Here is a 27820-nt window from a genome sequence, read left to right on the forward strand (position 1 = left end):
TCAGAAGAGGTCGCATCGTTCCTTGGGATTCATAGCTGCGCCCGGGGGGCAGTGGAAGGCCTGCGCAAACGCGGGCGTGTTCATCAGCGGCACGTTGCAGCGCATGCGCAGAGGCGAATAGAGCCTGACCATATCCTCGTACTCCTCGCCGACTTCCGGGGCCTTCTGTCTGAGCCGCTGGCTGCACCACTTGAAGCAGGTGCTCACGTAGAAGGCCTGCTCGGCCGTGTAGCGGTGCTCTCCTAAACTCGCGTTCGGTTGCGGCCCCAGGCTGCGGAAGGCGCGCAGAGTCTTGACCATGCCGCCGCAGTCGGCGAAGTTCTCCGACAGCGCAGTGTCGCCGAATCTGCGCCAGTCAGATCAAGGTAATCAGGTTAGACGGATACCTTCTGAATAGTGGGTTCAACAAAGGAGCAGCCTCAACCTCGTGTGCCAACGTTTGGCCAGCAGGGCTTGTCCTTGCCGAAAAATAAATGTGGGAAGACTGGTGTCGAAGCACGATAAGCGTAGTTTTGTATATCAATACAAAACAGGATCTTAAGGGACCCTGCAACACCTTTTTCAACTTTTTTTGAAATGTTAAATGCTTGCATAACGTAGTCACCCAACACGCCCAGTACTTACATTAGGGGGTCGCAAAGTCCCTCAGTTAAGAATTACTCCTCTATGCCCATCAGATAACTTGTAAACTAACTAAAACAATTTTCTTTCTCAGTCTTGACGTTATTCGACGGCCCGAATTACGTCACTAAGGCCATGTAGTGGCTGTTGGCCGGTTTTCGTTCAGTTGCTGCAATGAACGCTTTTCGATAGCAACTTAAAAAAAAGCCTCAAAAACAAAGCAGAAATGGAAGGCGTAGCTGGTGCGACGAGCAAATCACACAGTGCCGCTCCATGCTGGCGATAACTCAAGCTTTTGCAGTCGTTCCAGACACGAAGGAAAGAGTGAAAGCGCTTATCGAAAGTGTTGCAGGCTCCCTATAAAATTTACCAAACATTTTAATTTAATCCATGCATGCTCTTCTGTTTAGAACATTGGTACCGAATGCTTGATAATTTGGTATCGTAACCACTGGGAATATTCGACTAGACCTTTCTTATAACTGACGGCGGGCTCAAGTTTTCTTGGGAGATGGTGAGAAAACAACCTGAAACAAAACTTTGGACAACAGAAACTTCTTTCTGACAAGTCTTTTTTTATTTAAAATAGAGGTTTCTGTCATCCAAAGTTTTGTCTCCTGTTGTTTGCTCACCATCTCCCAAGAAAACTTCAGCCCGCCGTTAGGTCTAGTCGAATATTCGCGGTGCTTACGATAGCGAATTATCAATCATCCGGAGCCAATGTTGTAAACAGAAAAGCATGCGTGGATAAAATCTTCATGTTTGGTAAATGTTCAGTAAGATCCTGACCAAGGCTTACAGTACTCATATACTAAATTACGCCAACGCGCGGTTGCTTCGCGTGTTTTGCGCAAAGTATTTCTTTTGGCCCTGCTCAGAGACCGCTGTTGTGTTTAGTGCAACTCACAGGTAAACAATCCACTTTTCCCCGGTATCCATTCGTTTTTGTCATTTCCTCCAGCGCACCACACTATTTTAAAGAAACAGCTCCGCGAACTGGTGAAAGATGCCATACGTAGGACGGCATTCACTGCCCTCGCACTAATGACTAATTTAATGTTCCTTAGCTTGACCCTCGTTCATTAATCTACCTATGAATTGATCGATCGATTGTTCTATCAATTGTAAATTGATTGATTGATTGATTGGTTCATTCATTCATTCATTCATTCATTCATTCATTCATTCATTGATTGATTGATTGATTGATTGATTGATTGATTGATTGATTCATTGATTGATTGATTGATTGATTGATTGATTGATTGATTGATTGATTGATTGATTGATTGATTGATTGATTGATTGATTGATTGATTGATTGATTGATTGATTGATTGATTGATTGATTGAATACCTCTGCCCGCGATATTCAGGCATGTTGTTGTAGAGGGCTCGCAAGCACTGGATACGCTCGTCGAACAGCGCTCGGGAAGCCGGCCTCCACCAGTCGTCCCTCTGGCCGGAAGCGTTGAAGGTGCCGAGCACAGGGTCGAATCCGTGCGTGACCTCGTGGCCCACCACGTGGCCTAGAGCGCCGTAGTTGATCGCGTCGGACGCCGAGAGCTCGAAGAAGGGCGCGAACATGATGCCGTCCATGATGAAGATCCAGTGGTAGATCGGCAGGTAGAACGCATTCACCAAGATCATCGGCTGCTCGGGGTCTGCGCCCCGCACCGTGGGAACCGTGGAGCCGATGAGCGCCAGTCCCCGCTCCGCCTGGGCGTCGTGTACGGCCGTGAACATCGCCGAGAATCGGTGCGGAAGCGTCGGCACGAAGGCGTAGTGCTCGCGCATCTCTTCGTGGCGGGACAGGTTGAAAGGGTGGCCCACAACGCGCCCCAGTCGCTGGATGTGCTTGAGACCACGGGCCCGCGAGTCCTCGTCCATCCAGGACACGTCCTTGATGACGTCCTCCGTGCCCTTCCACAGGGCCGCAGACATGGCGCGAATGGCGGCCAGCTTCTTCTCATCGAGGAACCAGTCGACGAAGAGGCCCGCCATGGCGTACGAGAGGACCTGGTTTGGCACCACGACGCAGAAAATCATCCGATTCACCTTGGCCATGAAGGCGCTTTCTCCAGGCATGACCGTTGTCAGGAATCGCGCGGACATCGCCATGGACAGGTGGTGGGAGAGGAGAAAGGCGACATAGCCGGACACTGTTTCCGAGCGAGACTGTTCACCCAAAACAAGGTCGGCCACCCAGGGCAGGAAGAACTTGTTCTTAATGATCATCTGGTCCTCGGCCCTGAGCTTGCGGTCTTCTGGCAGGAGCCTGTTCATGGCTTCGAGTAGATGCTCAGGCCTGAACGCGGATCCCGCTATAGAGTGCATCTCCGAGATCTTCACGTAGTCCAATGTGGTCTCTGTCCTCAAGGCGAGCAGCGGCGCGATTGTGACAGTAAGGAAGCGGCTGTCCAAGTCGACGACGCGCTGTATCAGCTGCGGGTGCGTGGCCCTGGAATGGAAAGAGGATTTTAAAGAAGATATATGCTGTATTGGGCTACTCAACCGAGATAATTTTGACCTGTCTGTCTGTCCGTCCGCCCGTCTGTCTGTCTGTCTGTCTGTCTGTCTGTCTGTCTGTCTGTCTGTCTGTCTGTCTGTCTGTCTGTCTGTCTGTCTGTCTGTCTGCCTGTCTGTCTGTCTGTCGAGTCAGCCTTCCGTTTAAAAGTTGAAACAATTCGAAAGAAGTACATAAGCACACCCATTCTAACCAACTAAAGCTGCCGGAATTGGTAATCCATTACCATGTAGAGCGCATGCCACGGAGGCGTTGAAACAGAGACGACCAGACCCCGTAGCAAGGCCGGTTTGCGCCGAAATCTCGTACACACGGACGTTTTTGCTTTTCGCCTCCATCAGAAAAGCGACCGCCGCTGCCGGGAATCGAACCCGCACTGTACGAGATTTCGGCGCACGTTAAAGATCCCCAGGTGGTCAAAATTAATCCGGAGCCCTCCACTACGGTGCGCCTCATCGCCTGCGTTGCGTCGGCGTGTTAAACCCTACAATCAATCAATCAAGGCCGGTTTATTCGGAACGCCGTGGGGTCTCTATCTACTGATGCCAGGGGCGCGCGAGCCCTCCGGCGGGTGAGCGCTCTCGTGGGCCTGCGTCACGCTGCTGCCGCTGGCACTGTGGCTTCCCGCTACAACCCCATTGTTTAGACGAAAAAAATCTCGGGCATATTTGAGGCAAATGGTTAACTACTCAACCGACAATCCATACATTCTTTTAGTTGGCAATACACGTTGGGTAGGTTTTTACGGTATCAAGTGAGAACAGGACTCGTTAAAAATGACGCAGAAAGGCTCCAGCACGCGGGAAATGAAAGCAACCACAAAAAAAAAAAAAGGAAGTCCTTGCGCTGTTCTAGGCATGGTGCGAACCGGGACAGGAACTGAACCAAAAACCGGAACGGAACCCCAATTATTAGAGAGTTTTAGCATAGCGTGCTCCGTCCGCTAACGCTACGGCGGCGGGTAGCGGGGCGCGACTGGGGAGAGCAAATTCGTCACGGTGGGGTGGATTAGTTCCGCGCGGCCTGCCTTCGCCATGCCCGCTCTTTCCCTCCGCTGAGGGGCAACCTCCTCGCACTCCCCGCGCGCGCATGCGCAGTCCGATCCCGCTACCCGCTAACCTTAGCGTAGCGTACGGGAGCCGCTATGCTAAAACTCTCTATTGCCAGGACCCGGAACCGAACCGAACTCATTTTTTTTCCGCCACTTTGGAACTGAACCTGAACCGGGACGAATCGAACGAACAGTTCTGAACCGGCTCCACGAACGGTTAGGGTGAACGGAAAAATATTGCCGCGAACCATGCATTGGGTTTCCTTATTTATGGTTTGTTTCTACTGCCCGCCGTGCTCGGCTCTGTTGATCAGTGTCGCAAGCGAAGCGCGTGTTCCATTCTTTATTTTTATGCCGCATTGGTTATCTCATTACGATAAGAAGAGTGCTTCGCCCTAACGTCACTAGCTTAGAATATTCTTATTTCATCTACAATGTTCTGGATGTTAATCGAAGGCTCGAGGACCACTCGCGCTGGATGATAAGACGCCTGCAGAGCAGACGCCGCTGTATTCGATCCGCCGACACTCGCCTGCGCACGTCACTTTGTTGGCTGCTGCTTCGCCGCCTGTGTATTCTTTAAGTTGTTAGGGGAGCACAAGTTCGCTCCAATAAACTTGTTTTTCCTTCACGACAACTGCGTCGTCTTTGGCCACGTGACAATGTCGATTCGGTCGGGCCAACTTCGATATTTTTGGGGTCCTTGGCGTTTGCAAATTCCGCGCAGCGCTCTCCCTCTCAACCAATCAGAAAATTTAGTTTCACACATAAAAGCCGCAAAGTTTTTGGTTACGACAACCTAAATTCTACAGAACGTCCTTCTTTATGCACGTATTGCGCTGTTATGTTGTTTCTAGCCTAAGATTGTCATCTCGCACTGAAGTTAATAAATAGTTGCCTAATGTATATTTTGTATTTATCCAGGGGTTCACGAAACAAGTATGCATATGAAGTAAGACTGTAGGAAGCAACTAAACTGACATAAAAAAAGAACGATCAACTGGTTTGATGCCAAGGAAATCCTATAATGTTCTTCACTACCTTATCCCGCTTTGGGCTACCGTTCTGCATCACTGGAGTACCAGCGACCACTGCCGTTGCTTGTGAATTCACAAAGCTACTATCTTTACTAGAACACAATCGCTGTCATCTGTCACTGAAGTGTCATTAGCACATTGCTACCCCCGGTGGTGCACTATAGTCAGTGAGTCATAGCCGTGTCTTCCTTCTTGCCCGTTGGTTAGCACGTGGCAGCCGCCACGCTTGAGAGGTGGCGGCTGACGACGATGCCGGATAGTTTTCGACTTCTAGCACTGCTAATGCTCCCGCGTTAAAAAAAAAACACCGTTGAAACTATAGGTAGATGAAAAGTGTTATACACCAAACACTCTTCTTTTTATGCGAAAGCATTACTTGCCTCATTGAGCGAAAATACGTGCTGTGTGCGTATAATGCGTGCGTGCGTGCGCGTTGTGTGTGTGTGTGTGTGTGTGTGTGTGTGTGTGTGTGTGTGTGTGTGTGTGTGTGTGTGTGTGTGTGTGTGTGTGTGTGTGTGCGTGTGCGTAAGCTTTCCTGCGTGTGTGAGCATGTGTGTGGCGACATTCAATGGTACCAAAACGATGGCAAAGGGGGTCGCGAAGCAAATTTAGGGAAAATCAGGGCGGAATCAAAGTGTCCCACATAAAGAGGATTCAGACCATAAGAAGAAATGTTAAACAAAAATTAAACAAAACTATCAATGAACTCAATTGAAAACTTTAAAAAAATTAGCAGTGGCTTAGCTCGGCTATGCCAGGATATACGTAGCGTGAGCTAAGGTTCAGCTGGGTTATTAATAGCTTTCCTGGTTGTCTAGGATTAGTTTGATTATCATGCTTACCGCTGCTTCAATGACACACTCACGGTATACGCATTATGTAACCCATGTATATTTATCAAGCGGCCCCGGCGCAGCGTCACCAATCGCCCCAGAGCTGAGATTGTTTCACAGGCACAGGCCGGTGTTGCTGCGACGCACGAGCCATCGATTGCACACCCGGCCACCCCTCGCATGATCCTCAAGTGGATCGGACCACCACGTGCGGAACGGAGGTCGGTGAAGACGCTGGGCGCGTGGGGTGTCTGAGAGACGACGGGCAGCGAGCAACGATCTGTGCGTCATGTGACGTCACTGCTACTCACGCATGTGCAGCACGGCTCTCCAGGAGCCACGCGAAAAACTGCTCAACCTCGGCCAGTGTAGCTCACGCTACAAAAGAAAAAAACATGGGCATACTTCGGGATTCGAAACCAGGGACAAGGAGTGGCAGGTGGTGACGACGTCACCCACTACACTATCTTCTAGTATTCTACGGCAGGAGCGAATATATCTACTTAGGCCAAGTGGTGACCCCGGATCTCAACCATGAGGCAGAGATAATTAGAAGGACAAGAATGGGGTGGACTGCATTCGGCAGGCATTCTCAGATGATGAATGGCAACCTACCATTGTCCCTTAAGAAGAAAGTCTATGACAGCTGCATCTTACCGGTACCACCCTACGGGACAGAAACTTGGAGGCTCACTAAGAGGGTTCAACTTAAATTGAAGACGACTCAGTGAGCAATTGAATGGTAGATGATAGGTGTAACATTAAGGGACAAGGAGAGAGAGAAGTGGGTGAGGGAACAAATGTGGGTTGAAGACATATTAGTAGAAATTAAGAAGAAGAAATGGACGAGGGCAGGGCATGTAAAGCGAAGGCAAGATAACCGTTGGTCATTGAGAGTAACAGAGTGGAGAGAAGGCAAGCGTGGCAGGGGGCGGCAGAAAGTTAGATGGGCAGATGAGATCAAGAAGATTGCGGGGATAAATTGGTCGCAATTAGCGCAGGACCGGGGTAATGGGAGATCAATGGGAGAGGCCTTTGCCATACAGTGGGTGTAGATAGGCCGTTTTTGTTGTTGTTGGTGATGATGATGATGATGATGATGATGATGATGATGATGATTCTACGGCAGCGACCCTTGCGTATTTCCGGTTTTCTGGCTTCAGTGCCTCCCATTGGAAATGCCATTTGCTTTTGCCACTATTACAGTATTCTAGTTCACTAAGCCATATCGTGAGCTACGGACATAAAAAAACGGCTTTTCACGCAGTTTGGTTGGCTTAAACGTGTAATGACATCATTATTTAAAGATAATAAGGCACCTGCGACAACAGTCTGAACCTGGACTAAGGGTTTCACAATAACACACTTAAGCAGCCTTAGTTGTCCCTCAGAACATTTTATTTCTCATCAGTTATTGTTGTAATTGTTAGCCTCCTATGGAAAACAATTGGCAGTAGATTGGTAGATTGTAGAGTCAAGTTGGTCAAGTCAACATTTACAAACTGCCCTACATTATCAACACGTTTTATAACGACCTGACAGAGAAACAAAGAAACGGAAACGCGGCACTGGAAAAGCAAGACAAAAAATACTCGTGATTTTCGTTTTCTAAACCCGTCTGAGCCCGTTCGAACCGGTTAGAACCGGAACGGAATGGTGCTCTCAGAAACCGAACCCAGAACTGAACCCGAAAGGCTTGAACCCAATTCCAAACCAAACCCGAAACTATTCCGGGTCGGCACCCTGGTTTTATGCAAAACAAGAAACAAAAGAAAAGAAAACTATGGTTGATTTCTCTGTCATAGGAACCGAAAGTGAAATGTGGAGTGAAATCTGCAGCTGAGCATGATTTGCGGGTCGGCGGCTGTCCTGTGGGTGTGCTTGGGCGAGCGTCTTCCGGGTCGCTTCGGGAAAGGTGTACTGGCGTTATTTCCGTGACGAATATGACGTCAGCGAAATCTTGGTGTAAACTGGCATAGAACGTTCACTTTCGTGTTAAAGTGTAAAACTCGAAAACCAGCAACCCTAAGTATAACCAAAGGACTCTGGTATAACGTACTCCTTAGTACTAAAGATTGCTTCCCCACAAGACGACCTTAAGGGCGGGGGTGCACCCTTTACAGGCCGCTTGCTCCGTTGTACTGGCGCCACTTCCGTGACGGATATGACGTCACTGAAATCGCTGTGTATCCGGGAATATAACTAACACTTTGGACTTCAAAAGAAGAATACGCGCGCTGTTTCAGCAGATGGCGTGCGAACAGCGTGTAGGCGGGAGAATTGAATTGCATTGAACGAATCTCTCTTTAAAGGCACACTGAAGTGAATTTGTCAAGCTCCCGGTTTTGCTTGCACTACGTAGACTGGCTCAAATTACCACACTTTTCATCGTTTATCCGGTTGATAAGTCGGTAATTACTTTATAAAGCGGGTAGCAATCACTAGCCGAGGCCTACGCAGTGGATGAACGCCATCCGCGTCACCGCAGACGCTCATGCAATTCCATGCGCTTTTCCCGCATATTCAGAGCTTACCTTACTCATGCCTGTATCGTAAAAAGCGTGTTCGCACCAGGCCAAAGGTCTGCTGATTGTGGCCTGTGCCCACTGCCCGCAAGCCTCCGGTGCTTGTGGCAACAGCACGCCAACGAGAGCACGCTAGCGCGCCAGTGTCAGTCTGCGCGCGTTCTGCGAACTCGCTCGTGGAGCAGTGAACGTTACGGTCCAAAAATGGTGAACTCAGGTTAGAAAACATTGGCCGCAAACGAAAAAATCCACTTACACACAAAAAAAGCATGTACCCTCGGGTATTCGACCTTGAGACTTGCAAAACAATAATCCTAGCGCTTCAGACCACACGGCCACGAGACAGCGTTGCCGAGATTGCATATATAAGGTATAGAATGTACAACCAGTTTACACTTTTGTTTAGTTTTAGCATTTCAAACACCTTAGGTGACTATTTGTTGTATAGCGCTCGTGCACTCAGCGTCCCCCAAACTTCCAAAATATCTAACGTCTAGCAACTCCATTTCTTAGACGGAAAAGCGTTCGCAGATGCGTAGTCGTGCTGCTGACCACTGTGCTCGTTCACCCAGCGCAAAAAAGTGCTCCGTTCTCCCTAGTTTTGCGTTGTACGGTAAAAGTATCAGTTGATTTGATTTCCTTAGTACCTATATTGACTTCGCTGACTCTTCTCCTGCCTTCAGGTGGCCTTAGATTTTCCTAGCGTGCCAGTCAGCGAAGCGTCGCGTGTGCACTTCTGCAGCGCTTGTGTGGAGCCACCCGGACTCGGAGCTTCATACAGTGTACAAACTAACAAAGTAAAGAAAGGCACATTCTTCCATTCACAAAAGTGTTGTGGCTTAGTTTCAACTGAGCCTGCAATTGCGACGACCCGTCGGTGGCCGGCGGGCTAAACGCTGGGCCGAATGACTCTGTCGGAAGGTCGGTGAGCCGTGCAGTAGCGCAGCCAATTGCCAGCTCATCTCCTCCTTACGTCACACGAAAACGCCACAGAAAATGGGCGAGGGTGCAGAGAGGAGGACAGCATTTTCGACTTGATTTTTCTACAAAATAAATTCCCGTAAACGCGTTCAAAGGAGTCGAAACATGGTCTATGGACTCCGGACTACAATTTGCGCTAGTAATCCCGCAATGTTTACAAATCACTTCAGTGTCCCTTTAATTGATCCCGAGAAGTGCGAGGGTGGAGGAGGAGAGCGCGAGTTGTGGGAGCTCCGTGCGGAAAAGGAGCTACGTGGCGGGGGCGGCAGACGACTATCGTCTTTCAATGACGTTTGCAGTAAAGCAAGAAGACACAGCCCTATTTTTGAACCTTAATAATTACCGTCAAACTGAATGCACTTTGCTTTTAGCAAACAGTAGAAATGCTTGGTGATACACCTTAACTGAGGGTCTCCGAAACGCTTGACGTGTTTTGCGACTGAAATGAGAAATACAACAACCATGTGAACTCTATGGGCGCTGTAGGGGATCGCGTTGGACGCCAAACGCTCGCACGTGTATCGACGCAGCCACATTCCGTGCATCATGAATACCCAGCTATAGGCTGACATTTGGAAGACATTGATTAACGTATCTGCAATCCCAGAACTGCCAAGATGGGCGCCTTAATACGAAGAAAACCACTAGGGCGCTTCCTCAAGACATCAGCTCTTCCACTTTTCTCTCTACATCGCGCATACTTACTTTCCCGTCATAAGAAAGGCCGCCCTCTCGAACGCCTTCTCCAGCTCCCCGGTCTTCACCAGAAGGGAACGCAGGACGACCCAGGGCAAGGCGCCCTCGAGGCTGAGGTCCCAGTGCAGCATGTAGAAGCCCTTCCGGTTGAAATTCTCGTCCGGCTTCAGCTGAAACAGCAGGTTCACGTCCCGCTTGAGGCTCAGCTCCACGAGTGTGTTGAACAGCGACTCCGGCTGTCTGTCGCTGCTCGGGGGCCAGGACAGGTTGTAGGCGGACAGGAAGCCTTTGAGTTGCTCTGCGAAGCCGTTATAATTTGTGCTCTCGTCCAGTAATTCTGTCTTAGCGAACATCGGATATTGCAGAACTCTGTCAAACGGATGCCTTATAGGCGGTTTAATCGCTTAGACGGCGCCGTCACGCCAGCGGTGTAGTTTAAATGGCGTTTTCAGCTAAATGAACTCTCGCTGAACAAAGAGTGTGTTAAATAAAAGTTTCTCGGCTTTTCCCTGTTTTCTTTTGCGATAGAGGTTACATATGCAACCCAGAATTACAACCAGTAGGCGGACACTGATAGTGGTCATGTTAACTGAATTTGCTTCTTGAGAACAAGACGAGCAACAATAACCGTGGTTGGCTAAACCAGTGCCCTCATGCCATCAACAGAAAAATCTCCGTTAAAAACAGCGTCGAAAAGAGGCAGAACAACACTGGATAAAATCCAAAGTCAAAAGTTCTCCTCGGGTTATGGCGAGCGGCGCCAGACCGGCTAGACGACACTACCGTCTTATTTACTGTTCTGAAATAACATTCTGGCTACTACAGTGCCCTCACGCGATCAGCTAGAAACGAAGAAGACGCTCTATCCTTAAAAAAACAGCGTCGAAGGGAGGAATAGTATAAACCCAACAAATAAAAAGGTAAACAAAATTTATCAGCCATTCGATGTGCACTCGGCGAAGGTGGATGACCAGCGAAACTTCTGTAGCCACCGACATAGAGCTAACAAAGTTAGGCGAAAAGAATGAGAAAAAAAACTGCGGTTGATTCCTCTGTAATAGGAATCAGTAAAACACGAAAGTGAAATGTGCAGCGAAATCTGCAGGTGAGCAATATTTTCGGGTCGGCGGCTGTCTTGTGGGTGTGTTTGGCGAGCGACGTCCTGCCGGCGGGTCACTTCGTCAAAGGTGCGCTGGCGTAATTTTCGTGACGGATATGACGTCAGTGTAATCTTGGGGTATCGCGGCAAGAAACACTGTCGTGTTAAAATATAAAACCCGAAAACGAAAAATCCTAAGTATACCGTACTCGTTAGTACTAATGGTTGCTTCCCCATCAAGAAGACCCTGTGTGCAGGGGTGCACCCTTTACAGGCCGCTTGCTTCGTTGTACTGGCGTCACTTCCGTGACGGATATGACGTCAACGAAATCTTTGTGTATCCGGAAATAAAACACTTTCGTGTTCAAATTCATTTCCCTCGAGCATGGACGGCCGTCATCCCTAAGTAAGTTTTGCGTCTCGGATCCGCGATTCATACATGCAACCGTCCCAGTAAATTTTACCGTGGTCGAATGCGCTTAAACCAGGTTTGCCGAGCAAAGCTCGCTTTTCGGTCTAGTGCGTGCAGTGGAGGCGCAGACAGACAAATGTATGGCAAAACAAAACAGACAGACAGACAGACAGACAGACAGACAGACAGACAGACAGACAGATAGATAGATAGATAGATAGATAGATAGATAGATAGATAGATAGATAGATAGATAGATAGATAGATAGATAGATAGATAGATAGATAGATAGATAGATAGATAGATAGATAGATAGATAGACAGACAGACAGACAGACAGACAGACAGACAGACAGACAGACAGACAGATAGACAGATAGACAGATAGATAGATAGATAGATAGATAGATAGACAGACAGACAGACAGACAGACAGACAGACAGACAGATAGATAGATAGATAGATAGATAGATAGATAGATAGATAGATAGATAGATAGATAGATAGATAGATAGATAGATAGATAGATAGATAGATAGGAGGGGTGAGAGAGGAGGAGGGGAGAGTAGGAGAGAAACGTTTTGAAATCCGCTCTAACGAAGTCATCGGGAATCGCACGTTATTTTATTATATCCACAACTTCGTACAATCGGGACTGTCATTTTCAAAGCAGTTAATTGTGTAAGTTGGATTTCTAAAGGCAGGCGCATCCAAGCAGCTAAAATGGCATCTTATAATTGGGGCGTCCGCGACACTCGAAGGCCGGTAATTTATCAATGCGCTGAAAGTCCTCGGTTTAAATAATAATTAAACGTTAGGGGTTCTGGGGGACACAAATTTACTTCATGGAGAAAAAAAACCTCTGATTTTTCCCTGCTTGTTATTCCTTAGAATTGGGTGGACATACTTTTTGTAGCACACAAGCGTGTTCAACGCGGCCGCGGTGGCTCCGTGAGCCCGAGCAAAGCGCCTGTGCAAGTCAACAGCGTTCATCACCTGGCCTGGAACGGGCACAGGAGCTTCAGCACTATCACTGATTGAAAACCGGGACTGATTTTTTCTTTCCTGACGCGGCGCAATATACTTTCTGGCGTTCTGATGAAATACTTTCGAAATTTTTGTTTTTAAACGTGTGTGTTTCTCGAAATACTTTGTTAAATCGGAGATGGCGCGGAGTGTCTTTCTTTAGTTCGAGTTCATCCAAGCATTGGGCCGTATAGGAACCTGCGGGGCAGACCCAATTTGTTCGTTAAATCGGGAAATTCGTAAGATCGGGGTTTCGTCAGATCGAGTTTTGTCTGTAATCCTGTCCAGGCTTTGTATGGACGGTTGAGCGGCGGAAGGGCTGCTCTGTGGGTCCGAGCCTTGCCTACGAGGGCGCACCGGGACTGGGCGTCCCAGCGCAAGAGGGCAGACAGCGAGGAAGTGGAAGCAGGGCGGGTCAGTGCCAGATGTCGTAGCCCCCGCAGTGTGGACAAGCGGGGTGAGAAAGAGGAATGGTGATATGTGGGTGAGGATGGCTCGGGGGGGGGGGGGTGAATTTATCCACAGAGTGCTGATTCTACAGGCGATAACGATGGTTGAGGGGGCGGAAGGGTGGTGCGTGAAAGCCTGTGATGGAAGGTGCTGTCCCGGTAGGTGAGTAGTGAGGAGGGGGTTTAGAAGCAGAGAGGGGCCTCTCTTGAGGTGTCCGGTGTTTCAAAGCTCGGGCCGCCCCGTGTGCCCTTTCCGCGCTGCCAAATCCCATATGGCCAGGAGTCTGCAAGAGAAGGATGGTGCATTCTCGGGGGAGTAGGGGGAGGAGCAGAGAGTTTTGGGGGTGAGGGGAGAAATTGCGGAAAAAGAAGTATTTGAGGAGGAGAATCCCCTGGGCTGCGACAGCGCGGGCGGGCGGCGCGTTAATGTCACTGTCTGGCGAGGAGGAAATCCGGCTTGCGGAGAAGCACAACAGATGACGCATCTAGCACGTTGCCATAGTTTACATGTTCTTCTACGGACTCGACGCGCAAAAATCGTAGTATCATCGGGTATATTGTAAAAATTGCGACATTTCTTTTTCTAAAAAACATTCCGCCACCTTCCCACGAGGGGAACCCTGGGGTGATGCAAGGCATCTCACGGGGTTCAATTCGCGTTTCCGTTATGTTGGTTACCCAAATGTGGTTGAAGTGTAGTGAACCTTAAATGATGCTCAATCACACGTAGAGTTCCAAGTACGTAAAGACCGTCTTCACCGGAAGATTCAACGGAGTCGTCGTCGTCAAGCGAAGCACGAGCAAAGTCAAGCGGAGTCACGGCGAGCAACTGTGTCAAGCGAAAGCGCGCGCTTTACTGAACGGGCGCCGAGCGCTCACCGCTTTATATGCGCGCTTGAAGGAGAGGAGACAGCGGAGGAAAGTTGCACATGCGCACACATGCGCGCACAAGCACGGCGGGACAGGCCGAGTGTAAGAGATGCCTTGCATTTAATAAGTAAGTAGGAGTTCGGGACATTTTAGCAGCAGTTAATAAATACTGCCCTAGTTACAAGACGTACCGCGCTTGAAACGAAGCACTAGAAGGAATCCCAGAGCAGATTAAGTCTGCTGACGCCGCCTTCCCTCCACGAGTGGTTCAGTCACTCTCGCCACTCTCGCTTCTCGCGGGCTTCTTAGAGAAGATTTGCGCGCGCTTTTCATATTGCACAGGCAGGGCGGGGAAGCTAGGACAGTCAAAATATGAGCTAATGGTATGGAGGATAAGAACCATCATTCACTGGGACTAATCATACCTAGATTTTCCGCTACATGTTTTTTATTGTAGGTTTTGCGTTCTAAAAAAATCAAAGCCCCTTCGTCTTACGACAACGATGTTTGAAACGCGAAGATTTTTTCCGCCGCAAACCGACGCCAATCAAAGTCCAGTAGCGCGAGGGATTCGTCGGCGTCGTCTGCCCATGACGGCAGCCGGCTATGCATGGTCTGACCTTGAACCGGCGAGCCTTTTACCTTTGGCGCCTCGCCACAGAGGGCGCGTCGGAGCCGTGCCCGGACCTGTGACCTTATCGCGCCGCCGGAGCAAGCCCTGTTGCGCCTCCTCAATAATTCTTGCTCCGTGGGCGAAATTATTCGCCTGCAGAAACTCCTAACGCCCGTTTGTGAATCCCCAATTGGGGGTAGGGGTGGGTGGAGGGTGGTGGTGAGGCGATAGCTGCTTCCTCAACCTCGTGGGGATGGGCAGTGGGGACAGTGGCCACGTTAGAGGAGGTTGGGGTGTGGTCTACTGCTGCTATGAAATAGGTATGGCGGGGCTGTTCTGCAGTATCAACGTATACCGTGTCCGAGGGAGACGGGGAATGCTTATCATGGTATTGTGCTCGCGTCAGGGGACGGTGTGTGTGATAGGTAGGGTGCATGTCGCAAAAGAGGGGGAGGGGAGAGAGAACCTCTCGATATTCTGGAGGGATGGGGAGATTGCTATGCGGGTAAATGCGCAGTGAATTTTAATGGCCCCAGCCCCTTCTTGCATCATTTTCTGATGGCACGCTCTCTTGCTTTTTCCCATTTTAACCTCCTCCGCAACCTCCCCATCGGAACGAACTAGCCATTAGACGCTTTCACTGAGGAGGACGTCGGCACTGTGAAACCGCACGTGGCACTTTCTTGACCTTCACCGCGCGAGGCGCTTGCCTGAAGGTCAGAGAGACGCTACCAGTCGTTCCCTGGGTTTGTGCATGGAGTAATACAGTTTGACAGAGTGGCTGCAAATAGACCGCAAACGCAATAGGGGTCGGCCGAAAACTCGGTGGTGAGATGAGCTCCGAAAATTTGAGGGAAAAGCATGGACTCAGCCAGCACTCGATAGGCGCGGCTGGAAATCCTTGGGAGAGGCTTTCGTCCAGCAGTGGACGCAAACAGGCTTAAGATGGTGATGAATAAGCTTCGCTTGAAGGATTGTTTTCACGCTGTCGCGAGCGGCACCAAACACACTCAATACAAGGCACACTCGGCTTCTCCGCGGCCAGAAATGGCGTTCGGCTGGTTTAAACCACACAGTTCCTGCCACTTGTGCCTGGTTCCTGCTTCAACGAAAAAAAAACTAAGAATGCCACGCCCAACAGGAGAATCCCCGAATATAAGTTTCGCCCTGAACGCCCTTTTCTTCCTCAAAACCACCGTGCAACCCTTTTCCCACATAATTCTAAGTCAACAGGCAGATCTAGCACCTGGAATAGGGGATCACAAAGTACCTCAGCCATAAATTACTGCTATCTGCCCATTAGATAGCTTAGCAACTTGCTTTCAAGGTTCTTCTCTCTTTTCCAGTCTCAGCGTTCTCTGCCCGCTCGAACTACGTCATTAGACCAATGCAGCGGCCACTGGCAGCCTTTTTCTCTTCAGTTGCACCAATTAAGGCATCATTCGACTGCCACTTTAAAAAATGGCGCCACAAAAGCAAAGCAGGAACGGATAGCGGATCTGCTGCAGCGTGCATAGCATGCTGCGCCGCACCGCGCTGAAGGTAGCTATCCATTTCACAATGCCGCCGTTTATCGAAAGTGTTGCAGAGCCCTTTGAGTGGAGGCCATACAGGGTGGCCATACAGCAGAAGGGAAGGGTGGCTTCCAGCCGCGATCTGGCACCCGTCAGTGACACAGTGGCTGCGTTCCAATTCGCGGACAGCTTGGTAGACAGCCCACGAAGCAGTCTAACTAGACGTCCAAAGAAATAAAATTGGAACGGCGCCGCGGTCGCAAACGCAACACTAGCCAAGACGACAGCGTCGTAGCAGACATGTTGAGTTGCGCAAGCCGCAAGTTTCGTAGCTAATATTACCATTGTTATTACAAACATTACGTAATTTAAAAATTAAACGAAGCCATCTTTATCACTGCTCAATTATACTAAATATTTCAATAAAAGAACAAGTTAGATTGTAACAACAATAATACGCGAAAAGGTGGCGCTGGCGTCGCTTTTCAGTTTACCCAGAAAGGCAGCCTGCATCTTTGCTGACTTCGATGCTATGGTCCCTAGAAATATTTCTAGGGACCATATCGATGCTGTCGCCTCGAAGCAGTCTTCGTTGACTGCTTCGTTCGAATTGGAACGGGGCTAACATGGCGTACTGTTCGCGAAGACGGCAACGAAGCTGTCTAAACGGTAAATTGGAACGCACCCAGTGTCGTCATCTGTTATACCACACACACCCGAAAAATCGCCGTGAACGAGAGCACAAAACATATTGGCTACAAATTTACGCTCAGGAGGTGGTTGGATAGTGAAACTCTAGTGCCCTGTTCTCTTCCTCCAGCGACATTTCGCATACAGATCGTATTTGCTTTTCGGGGAATGACCGTGGTACACACTGACGTGTTACGCTCTTCATATAATGATGTTATTAGGTGAAACGAAATCTACATACGACCATGGTGGCTAGAGCTTACCGTTCAATTTCTCTTCCACCAAGGGCATGTCGAAGACAGTATTTTAAAGACGATAGTCTTTCTTGGGCTACTTAAACCCAGAAATTGTGGTCTGTATGTATGTCTGTCCGTCGGCCTGTCTGTCTGTCTGTCGGTCTGTCTGTCTGTGACTCAATTCAGCCACCCGGCCAAAGTGAAACGATGTCTGCGCTATAGTCTTATGTACTCACAGCCAAATTTAAACGTCTAAGTCCGGTTTATATGTTCATTGTAGAATCTCTTTGAATGGGTCGCAGCCGCATCGTCATCGCCCGCCATAGGCCTGGTGTGGCCAGCCATTGTCTTGAAGGGACAGAGGTCAATCTCCCTGTGCTCTGGCATCATCGTCATGTCTAGGGGCGCACGAGCGCACGCATTGCTTCTTCGTCTTCTCTTCCCTTTGATGTTCCATTAAAGACAGACCTCCATGGTCGCTTCTCTCCCCCCTTGGCGCTTGAGTCTTGTCCTTGGGGGTCGACGGATCCCACAACTTGATTTTTGGGAAATGAAATACTACATCCACTGCAGAAAAAAAAAATATTCCCACTGTCGCCTGCTGTAGCCCGTGCTACTGTAGCTCCTGGCGGCATTTTAAGAAACCAAATGACAACCGTTACGAAAGGTTCCACTAGATAGGTTCCACGTGCTGCTTGGACCCCACGTGGGCTAGGGCAACGCGGTTCTATGGAAGTTGAAGTAGGGCGCCTCGATTCACGCGCGTCTCCGCCGTACTGCAGCGCTGGCATCCAGGCACCCGGCCTGGAGCAGTGGAACGCGGTAAATTTAATTTAAATTGACTCTGGCAAACCATTAGCCTGTTTACCTTGGGACGAGCGCGACGCAAGAGGAACTGCATGAGGTGAGCAGGAAAGCGAATGGAGGCGTTTACTTGGAAAATGTCGACGAAGACTATCGTCTTTTGTCGACATTTGGAACGAAAGGAACAGATAAGCGGCCAATTTCTTTCTACAATATTTACACAATTTAAGCGAGAAACCTTCGTCACAATAAATGAAACCCGGGTCTATACAGTTTCACCTCTGCCGCAACACAGAAATGGGTAGGCCACGCATTGTTCGGGCTCCCGAAGGGCAGAATGAATACAAAGAGTGGCGAAAAGGTCAAACTCGGGTGCACCAGCAGCTGCAGCGTTGCCGCCAAGCCCAATAAGAGCATGCCTGAGAAAACCAGCAAACAGAAAAATAGCGAACAACCTCAGGCACGCATACAACGAATAATCACCATCATCATGTATGATAAATATGGGGTGCGTGCGTAAAGTTACTTTCTTCGGCATTGATAGCGCTGTATTTTTTCCTTGCACAACTATGCTGCCACCTCAACCGGGGCTTACCCGGAAGGAAACACGGGGTCCCTGCACACCCCGGTGCACGTACGTCCGAGTGTGTACGCGAGTGATGCGTGTAGGCTGTGAGCGAAGGAGAGATCCACCGCGGCTCACATCCTTTTGTACTGTAGCGTAAATCCGCGAGAAGCCAGCGAGAAGATAACGATCCGGCCGCAGCTAGAGGCTGCAACGAGGAGCTACGATCAAGAGACACAACTCAAGGCTGCCCAGCAGGTCTCGGCAGCCCTAGAGAGGCAGCGACCGAGCGAAACCGAGAAGGTGGGTAGCACCCCCGAAAAGGGGCGGCGGCCCTCTCGGACCCGTGGAAGTAGCGAGGGAGAAAGACCTCGAGGAGCACAACGCACAAGACTGACGTAGTGGCCACGTCTCGGTGAAAACTCGTCCTCCCTGCGTGGAGGGAGCCTAACCGATTCTGCAGGCATTTTCAATAAAGTTGCTCTCTCTCTCTCTCTCTCTCTCTCTCTCTCTCTCTCTCTCTCTCTCTCTCTCTCTCTCTCTCTCTCTCTCTCTCTCTCTCTCTCTCTCTCTCTCTCTCTCTCTCTCTCAACTACTAACTTTCCAGAATGCATGCAGGCGGCAATGGTACATACCGAGGTCATCGAAGTCGTTGAAAGCCTCGAATAGGCATCGCTGCGTCATGAAGACGGCTTTGTAGGAGACGCTGTCCTCGCCCTGCTCTTCCCTCATGGCCTCGGTGTCCTCGAGCAGGATCTTTTTGTAGAAGGACAAAAATATTCGCACCTGGAGCCGCAGGAAGGCGTTCGGGAACCAGGTATTCTGCGGCGATTGTGAGCGAATACCGAAAACGGTCATACTGTGGTAGGCAAACAGAAGTGCACACAATGACTGGCGCAAGTCTTATAGCATTATCTGTAAAGCCAAGACTCGGCGAAGACGATGGCGTCCAGACCGTAAAACGCATCTGTGACAGACTGGTATAACGGCGCCAGTCTGTACATATAGCAAAAGTGGAACGATGTACAGAAGATTAGCATCTCCCCTGCGCAAGGGTGACACGCAAAATCATGAAACGTTCCCAATTTTTCGTGCGGGTGCTCAGTTGCGTTGTTTTCCCGCCGAGCAAAACAAGAGCCTCATTTTTTTTCTTTTTCACACTAAAGCGTTTTATTCCTGGATACACGAAGATATCGCTGACGTCGTATCCGTCACGGAAGTGACGCCAGTACAACGAAGCAAGCGGCCTGTAAACGGTGCACCCCTGCACACAGGGTGTTCTTGTGGGGAAGCAACCTTTAGTACTAAAGAACCCGTTATGCTCGTTCGTTTTGGGGTTTTATATTTTAACACGAAAGTGTTTTATGCCCCGATACCCCAAGATTTCACTGGCGTCATATCCGTCGCGGAAATGACGCCAGTACACTTTTGCCAAAGCGACCAGCCAGCAGGACGTCGCTCACCAAACACACCTACGAGACAGCCGCCGACCCGCAAATCATGCACAGCTGCAGATTTCGCTGCACATTTCCCTTACGTGTTTTACTTATTCCTATGACAGAGGAATCAACCACAGTTTTTTTTCTTTTTTTGTAAGTCATTGGCTTTTCTCCCAAAAGATTTTGGAGCCTCGGCTTCCTGTCCTATTTTTCTAATCGGCATTAACATGCTATAGCCTAGCTGGTGCAGGGTTGTTCCCGTTTTTATTGAGGTTGTTTTTATTTTTTAGGGAACATCATTTTCCCCTCCACCTGCCATTCTGCGGTCACGCGGAAGGAGGAGGCCGATCGAGTTCTATTCCTCCTGGCAGGAGCGCCTGCTGAGAGACGATGGCGTTACCGCAAGGTACGTTCGATTAAACTTCGTTACGCCAGCCAGTTCACCCCGACACCAGAATATCGCCAATCAGTTCACCGCTGCTGCCGGCGGGTGAAGTCAGAACGAGTGAAGCGGCAGATGCATAGGACACAAAAACTGTGGTTGATTCGTCTGTCATAGGAATCAGTCCAACACGAAAGTGAAATGTGCTGCGAAATCTGCAGCTGAGCGTAATTTGCGGGTCAGCGGCTGTCTTGTGGGTGTGCATGCCGAGCGATGTCCTGCTGGCAGGTCGCTTCGGCAAAGTTGTACTGGCGTCATTTCCGTTACTGTTATGACGTCAGGCAAATCTTGGGGTATCGCGGCATAAAACACTTTCGTGTTAAAATATAAAGCCACAGAACGAACAACCCCAAGAATAAGGTACTCTTTAGTACTAAAGTTTGCTTCCCCGCAAGAAGACCCCGTGTGCAGTGGTGTACCCTTTACAGGCCACTGGCTTCGTTGTACTGGCGTCACTTCCGTGACGAATATGACGTAAGCGAAATCTTTGTGTATCCCGGAATAAATCACTTTGGTGTTAAAATGCCGGACTGGTTCCGCCCATTCCGCGTGGTGACGTCACCGGTCGACCAACGGGTGCTCGTTTGCCCCATTAAGGGACGGAAAGGCCGTTGCTGACTGGACGCTGAACAATACAATTACTTCCATTCGTAACAGCACGAATGAAATACCACTTATATACATTCGACGACGCAGTATTGTTGCTCGCCGCGAGCACCATATGAAGTGATAGTCTTAAAGATTTAAAACGGTCATGCATATGCGGCAATGTTTCTCCCATGATTAAAAGGGGCTATGAAGGCAAAATACAACTTTGTTTAATTTAAAAGAACTAGGCTTCAGCACCTCAATAAACTGCAGTCCAGCCACTAAAGGCGCTTTCTAACGCATAAAATGCGAGAAGTGTGAAAAAATTTTCAAATTTCGCGATACACTGACGTCTTACAGGCAGGAGGGGCGTCATACGTGCCAGCACTAAACACACAATCTTCAGTGTGTTAACTGCCCGTTAGAACTGTGAAATCAAATGGAACTAGAAGCCCCAGTGTACAGTCATCCAGCTATGTGTCTTAGCGATGGGTTAGTTCGGCGGCCGCCAGTTACACAAACAAGATTCTGTGACGTCATGAAAAGTAACGGGAAAGTGGATAGTCAGTCGCCACTGCCTCACATGTTTTTTTTTTTTATATCTCCATTACTAGTACGAAGTTTGAGATAAAATTTGTATCATTGTTATCAGGATAAATCAGTCCTAATGAACGCAACTTGTACTTTGTCTTCATGGTTCCTGTAAGTGCGGCATGTCGGAAACTTTTCAATCGATTCCGAAGCCTTCGAAGCTGAACTCCTACCTTCGGTGGCACCCACACCAGTGTCCTGTCTTAAGTTCATCTCCTGCATTTCCGACACCTAATAAATTTCACGAGTAACTCAACTCTTGATGTTCCTAAAAGCTCTGCGTGACCGTAAGAATCGTAGGTTTAACCCCATTTTCTCGTTCAACGTCATCTTTAAAAAAATCAAAGCCCCTTTCTTAAGATAAAGATTATCAAACCCGAAGCTTTCCCCTTCGCAACATGAATGAAAGTCAAACACCAAAACCCAAACTGCTTGGACAGTGTCGGGACGGCGCCATCGGATAGACGTCGGCTTCATAACGCGGGGGGACCCACAATTTCGACCATGGGAAGCGTTGTTTTCCTTCGAGGCGCTTGACGTGCTTTTGAGGAAACCTGTCGTCATCATATGTCCTCTCATTGTGTAAAGTTGGCTTTTCTGCAGTGCGTTTCCGCATACGGCCGCCATTAGGCAGACAAAGAAAGCTTCGCTTTAGAATTATCTGCTTTTGAAAGGATGAACTTAATAAGTGTAGCGTCCTGGGCACGTTGGTACTCCATTGTTGAATTGCCGTGTGTGTCTGTCCTCACTCCGTCCGTGTCCCTTTTTAGCGCAATCATTTTATTTAATGTGATGAAGACCATCTGTTCAAACTCCACAAGCCGCAAGATCTGTCGAATAATTATAATGGAGCCCAATAGAGTTTTCAACAAAGTTTTATCACTAAATTAACATTACAGGTGCAAGCCTGGGTGGCATGAAATACTGCATTGACAAATCAATTTTTCTGCACTATTGAAACCAGCACCGAATGTCCGAAACCCTTGGGTATGTTGAGAACAGCAGAAGGGACCCTCTATTGGCAGCTCCAAGTTCAGCGACGCAGTCTGGCAACACTAGTCAAAACAATCAATATGGCGTCGCAAAACAGGTCATCCGTCGTAGCTTCCCTTGCGGCCATAGACTGCAGCGTTGATTCGCGTTGTTTTGGCGAGGAATAGCCCATGATCTCAGCCGGCGACCTTATCTTGATCGGGGTCAATGATCGGAGCGATGAAAACGCCGGGATCGTCGCTCACCGGGATCAACTGCTACAGGTAAGACTTACAGTTTTAACTGCCACTGTTAGGGCTGTGACTGAGCTTCGCCGTAGCCTTATGAATGAACCTTCCTTGAAAACCCAGTTCAGGATATCATTAGCCACGACAACACGTAAATTTAAATGCAAACCATTGCCCATATCTGCTCAGTGCTGAAAAAAAGTCGGTTTAGGACAACTTAGCTTATATCGAATTGCTGTAAACGTTTTTTTCGAAAAATATGTGGCTTGTTGTGACAACGCTTACAGCATGCAGCTTACAGGTGCTGGATAAACTTGTGAACCGAACATCTTACGCCGAGGCGTAATTTCCTAGGGCGTTGGCTAGCTGCCGGTGAAGTCAGATTCTATGCAACCGGGCTGTTCATCAAAGGGCTCGACATTCGGGGCGCACGTTAAGTTTCCGGCACAGTTTTTTTTTCTCTAAAGTTCGTAATTTGGCGCTTTGAGACCCAAGTTCGACTATTTTGATTTGCGGGTGCCCGCGACGTTCGCTAATTAACAAGTACAAATTCGTATTACTTGGTTAGCAGGCGCGCGGATCACTGCTGCCGTTTGGAACATGCACAACTTACTCCTGGAAAACGACTAAACTAGAAGCTCACGTGCGATAAGAGTAAACACAAAAGGCAACACAGCGTGCGCCGATAAGATAACGTCGTGCGCTCGCTCCTTGGAATCTGTGGGAGTCCTGCCCTTCACTGACTTGAGCGTCAAGTATACGGCGAAGTGCGCGCGTCCGGGACGGCCGCGCAGACGCGCATTTGAGACCCGCTTCAAGCGCGGATTAAAAAAAAAAATTTCCCCAGCTAACTAAAATCAAAGCTTCATTTCAAATAAGTATCTTGACATAATTAGCACCTAAGATATATCCTTAGCGCCTAACAAATATCTTAAAAAGCAGGTACATGCTTGAGCAGATATACGGGCAATCGCGCCGACAGAAAGTACTCCGCGCATGCAATGTGAGTCCATTACAATGAAAAAGCAAGTGGCTGCCGACGTGGAAGGTAGCAGTCGTCCTGAGCGAACTGCTTTGAGCAAACATGCATGGCGTGCGTCCCTTTTTTCTAATGCGTAGGTTCCGTCTCCAAAACGCCTCGCGAGGCGCGTCGTCTGCTTCTCGCGTGAAGCCGTAAAGGTATCCACTGCTGCACTTGCGTCGTGCCGACACATCAAAGGGGACGCAATAAAGCTCCTTACACGTCCGCTTTATTGTCTTCGGGTCTTCGTTCGGCGGTATCACGCCAACTACGCAGTTACGACGATAGACAAGTGCGGTGCGCCATTGGGAAGTACGCAACCGGACCTGATTACGGCGATTCCCGCGACGGCCGCTAGGTGGCGAGCACAAACACGGAGTCACCAATAGCTACTCACCGAAGCATAGGCGTATTTTCCGCAGACGTACTCGTAGAAGTTGTCGCAGGGCTTCTTGGAATCGTCGATTGAGTTCGACATCTCCTCGATCCAGTTCTGGCACGTGGGTTGCTGGCACCCAATGTAGAGCCTGTAGAGACGCGCCACACTCGCCACGCTTAATCAAAAGGAAACCTCGGCACTACGCGGCGCGGTGCAGTACAGATAGCTTTATATGACGTTGGAAATAATCTGTTCCGGTCTCATGATGGTCCCAGCGACCGGTACAAATTGCATCCGGCTTATTTAGCGCAGCGCTGGTGGAGCAGGCGTTGAGCAGTCACCTGGTCTTCGAACGTATATCGCGCGGCCATTCAATGCACTTCTGAGACCAGTGCATGCGTCATTATGTAGCACTCCACCTAACGTGGTAGAGCCTGCCAGCCATGGATTGCCGCGAATACGTTGGTACGAAAATAGAAGCACACAATCAATCAATCAATCAATCAATCAATCAACCAATCAATCAATCAATCAATCAATCAATTAATTAATTAATTAATTAATTAATTAATTAATTAATTAATTAATCAATCAATCAATCAACAAAGATACAATCAACAGGGTTCATTTTGAGTGCCTCAGTCATTTGCAAACGTGCAAGAACATAGCAGGTGGAGTTAGTCCAGCACCACGAACTCTGCAGCTCTTTGCTGTGTCAAAATGGCGGGAAAGCGTGGATGACCCGAAGTTGACATCAGTTCGGGAATGGCGTGTGAAGTGGCATAAGACGCGGTCAAACTACTATGACATTTGGTTTCTTTGTCAGAGACAAGGTTGAAGTGTTTTGTTATTTTGCGCGCAATCGTTCAGTATGTTTATTGAATGCAGAATATGGATCGGCCGCCAAATGACAATAAAAACTATCCCTCAGTTGAAGCCTTCTGCAGTAAAAAAAAAGGGGGGGGGGGGAGGGGGTGGGGAGGCTTTTTCTAAACATGCGGTTCGTTTCCAACTACGTGTGCTGTAAAGATTGCTTTTCTGCATAGCGGCAGAGCTCCGCAAAGATGCGAGCCGTTTTTCAAAAGGGGCGCCTAAGTTGACCTGTTGAAGTCTTGCATGCGGTTCCATTGGCCGTTTAAGCCACCTCACTACGTGGAATAAAGGAGAACATCTCGTACTGCTTCCGGCCAGAACGACAACTATAGCGCAATCCCATAACACTGGTTTGCCGAGTGTTTTCTTTCCATCTCGGCTTTCAAAATCTCCGTTCTCTACCGTATCAATATCGACTGTTTGGTTTCTTCGTGCATACGTAACACAGATTAAACGCGTCGAAAGCCCTGTACACTAGCCCTACCCTGTAAACTAGCCCTACGGAATCCACAGTGTAGTGCCATAGCCAGCGTCCGTAGAGTGGAGGTAGGGGTGTTTTGAGGCAAACGGCACTTCGGACGGCGCTTCCTCGTTAAACATGCACGTAGGTCTTCCGGTAGAACTCACAACTGCACTGCGTATGTTTCTAAACTTAAGCCTGTTCAGGCAATTAGGCAACCAGGGACAATTCAAGCCCACGACCCATTCTCTCGAGTGAGCCTTTACTCCCGCGATCCTTCGGACGCCGTATATTTTGTGCCGGACCACTTGAAACAGTATTTGTTGCCAGCACGAGTTTGCCGCAATGGCGCCGTATTTCCTCGCACAATGCAAGAGAGGCCGAGTAAGCAGTAGAGTCGCGCATGCGCCTTGGTGCTTTGCGAGAACGATGTATTGCTATAGAGTGGTGGAAAGAAAAACGCAAGGTAATTTTATATTTTCGGACGTTACAGTATTCAGTCCCCCTTTCCTCGCATATTCTTTTGCCACTTTTGGCAGTCTTTGATTGCACGGTTACGGTTTCCAACCGCTGTTTAGGTGAAAGAGCTCGTACGTTCCCTGCTGCAGAGAGGCTCACCGAATGGAGATGAGCGGTGTCAGGCAGATGAGGATGGAGAGCGCGGTGGTGACCAGGACGCAACTTGCGTAGCGGCGCCAGTGGGGTCTGCCGTAGAAATTGTGGAACTGATCGGGGTGTTCCACTGCGGCCTGCACCGAAGGCGGTTGAGACTCCGACGAGGAAGACGAAGATCCTTCTCGGCCCTTGGCCGGCTTGCTTCGCTCCTGAAGGGACCGTTCCGTGGGGTCCGTCGTGTTCTCTCTGGCGTCCCCGCGGCTGCCTGCCGCCTTCGCGCGAGAGAACTGTCTGGACATCTCGACTGGAGTCGCTGCCGAATACAAGCCATTGGCAACAAGAAGCACATTACAGCACACAGGGAAAAATCGGCGCCGTTAAACGTTGCCCATACAATGATTCGGTATTGCCCGTTCATTGCCCATACAAACATTGCCCATACAATGAATCAACAATGATTCTGCACCGATTGTACCCACACTAACGGCAGAGTCCAATCAGCCGACAGCCGAAAGAATTAGCCTTTGCTATTACTCATTGAGAGTCTCTCTAAGGGTGCGGTGAATCTAACGCTACCTTCCTTATAATTTTCGGCCTAAGCTAAACGTATACGTGAAGTTGTCTTTTCAGAGCTAAGGGTCACTTTGCTCATTTTTTTCTTGGGGTAAGCTAATGCGACTTCAAATTGCCAAGGCTCGAACTCGCGACCACCCCATTTCACTTCAAGCATTATTGATCTGTGACACGGAAGCGGATGTCAAGGTATTCGGAGCGCATTTGTGTTGGGGATGATCTGGTGGTCTTGTTGAGCCAATCACGTGACAGTTGCATGACAAATGCATTAGAAGCTTTCCCCAAACCGTAATACTATGGCATTGCCATCACGTAATACGTATTGGAGTACCATAACGTTATGGTACACTATGATATAAGGATGAAATGATGCCAATGTGCACTTAGGCACTGCACTTCGGAGATTACCGGTGTTCGCCTCTTACCTTCTCGTATGCTATCGCGAAGCCTTTGTTCAGCTGTATTTTGTGCGGGAAAATATTACGATGGCAATATCAGTAACACCCTCGAAAGAATGCAGGAAAGAAGACTGCGCTATTTCGAGCAGTTAGCGAGCACAGCGCTCACAGTTAGTAACGTTATTTCCCACCAATAACCTAGTTTAGCAAATGTGCCGACACGGGCAATGGAACGTTAAGCGCGTCTTTCCGCGCTTTATGCGACTGTCCTCCACAAATGAAGCTACTTGAAATAAGTAGCTTAAATGAAGAACTGGATGGCTGTGGGGAAAGTGTATGAAGGCAAAGACGAGCATTCAACAGAGGAAGCCATTCAAAAGCATCGCACTCAAAGTGATGCATGCTCTCCATTACAAAATGGCGGACCGGCCACACAGAGCACGCCATTACTGGAAGCGACCAGGGTCACCCGGGACGATACATTCGTTGCTGTCACGCTCCCCCGCTTCTGAACAGACTGACGGGCCATAGGTGCGCGCAGTGACTTACTTGTGGCGTGAGTTACAGCGGGGTGAGGCGGAGGTCCGCAGCGAGCTGCTGCTGTCCCTCGGTGAAGCCGTTCTTCCTCGAGAGCCGGCGCGTGAGGATGACGATGCCGATAGCGGACTCG

General features: G+C 49.1%; 1 protein-coding gene and 1 pseudogene across 1 annotated transcript; one reads left to right on the forward strand and one right to left on the reverse strand.

The window, feature by feature from the left end:
• Positions 1-26478, reverse strand: LOC144161812 (neprilysin-1-like). The gene is made up of 6 exons (XM_077692409.1): positions 26183-26478; positions 24250-24379; positions 19187-19373; positions 10281-10569; positions 1979-3082; positions 1-346 (listed from the first exon to the last, which is right to left on the reverse strand). Exons 1-6 carry the CDS (start codon positions 26476-26478, stop codon positions 1-3), a joined length of 2352 nt encoding a protein of 783 aa, XP_077548535.1.
• Positions 19532-19641, forward strand: LOC144163439 (U6 spliceosomal RNA; annotated as a pseudogene).
• Positions 26479-27820: the final 1342 nt, after the last annotated feature.

This window comes from Haemaphysalis longicornis, unplaced genomic scaffold (genome assembly GCF_048455015.1).
Source record: "Haemaphysalis longicornis isolate Haplotype H1 unplaced genomic scaffold, Haemaphysalis longicornis Haplotype H1 scaffold_12, whole genome shotgun sequence".
NCBI lineage: Eukaryota > Metazoa > Arthropoda > Arachnida > Ixodida > Ixodidae > Haemaphysalis > Haemaphysalis longicornis.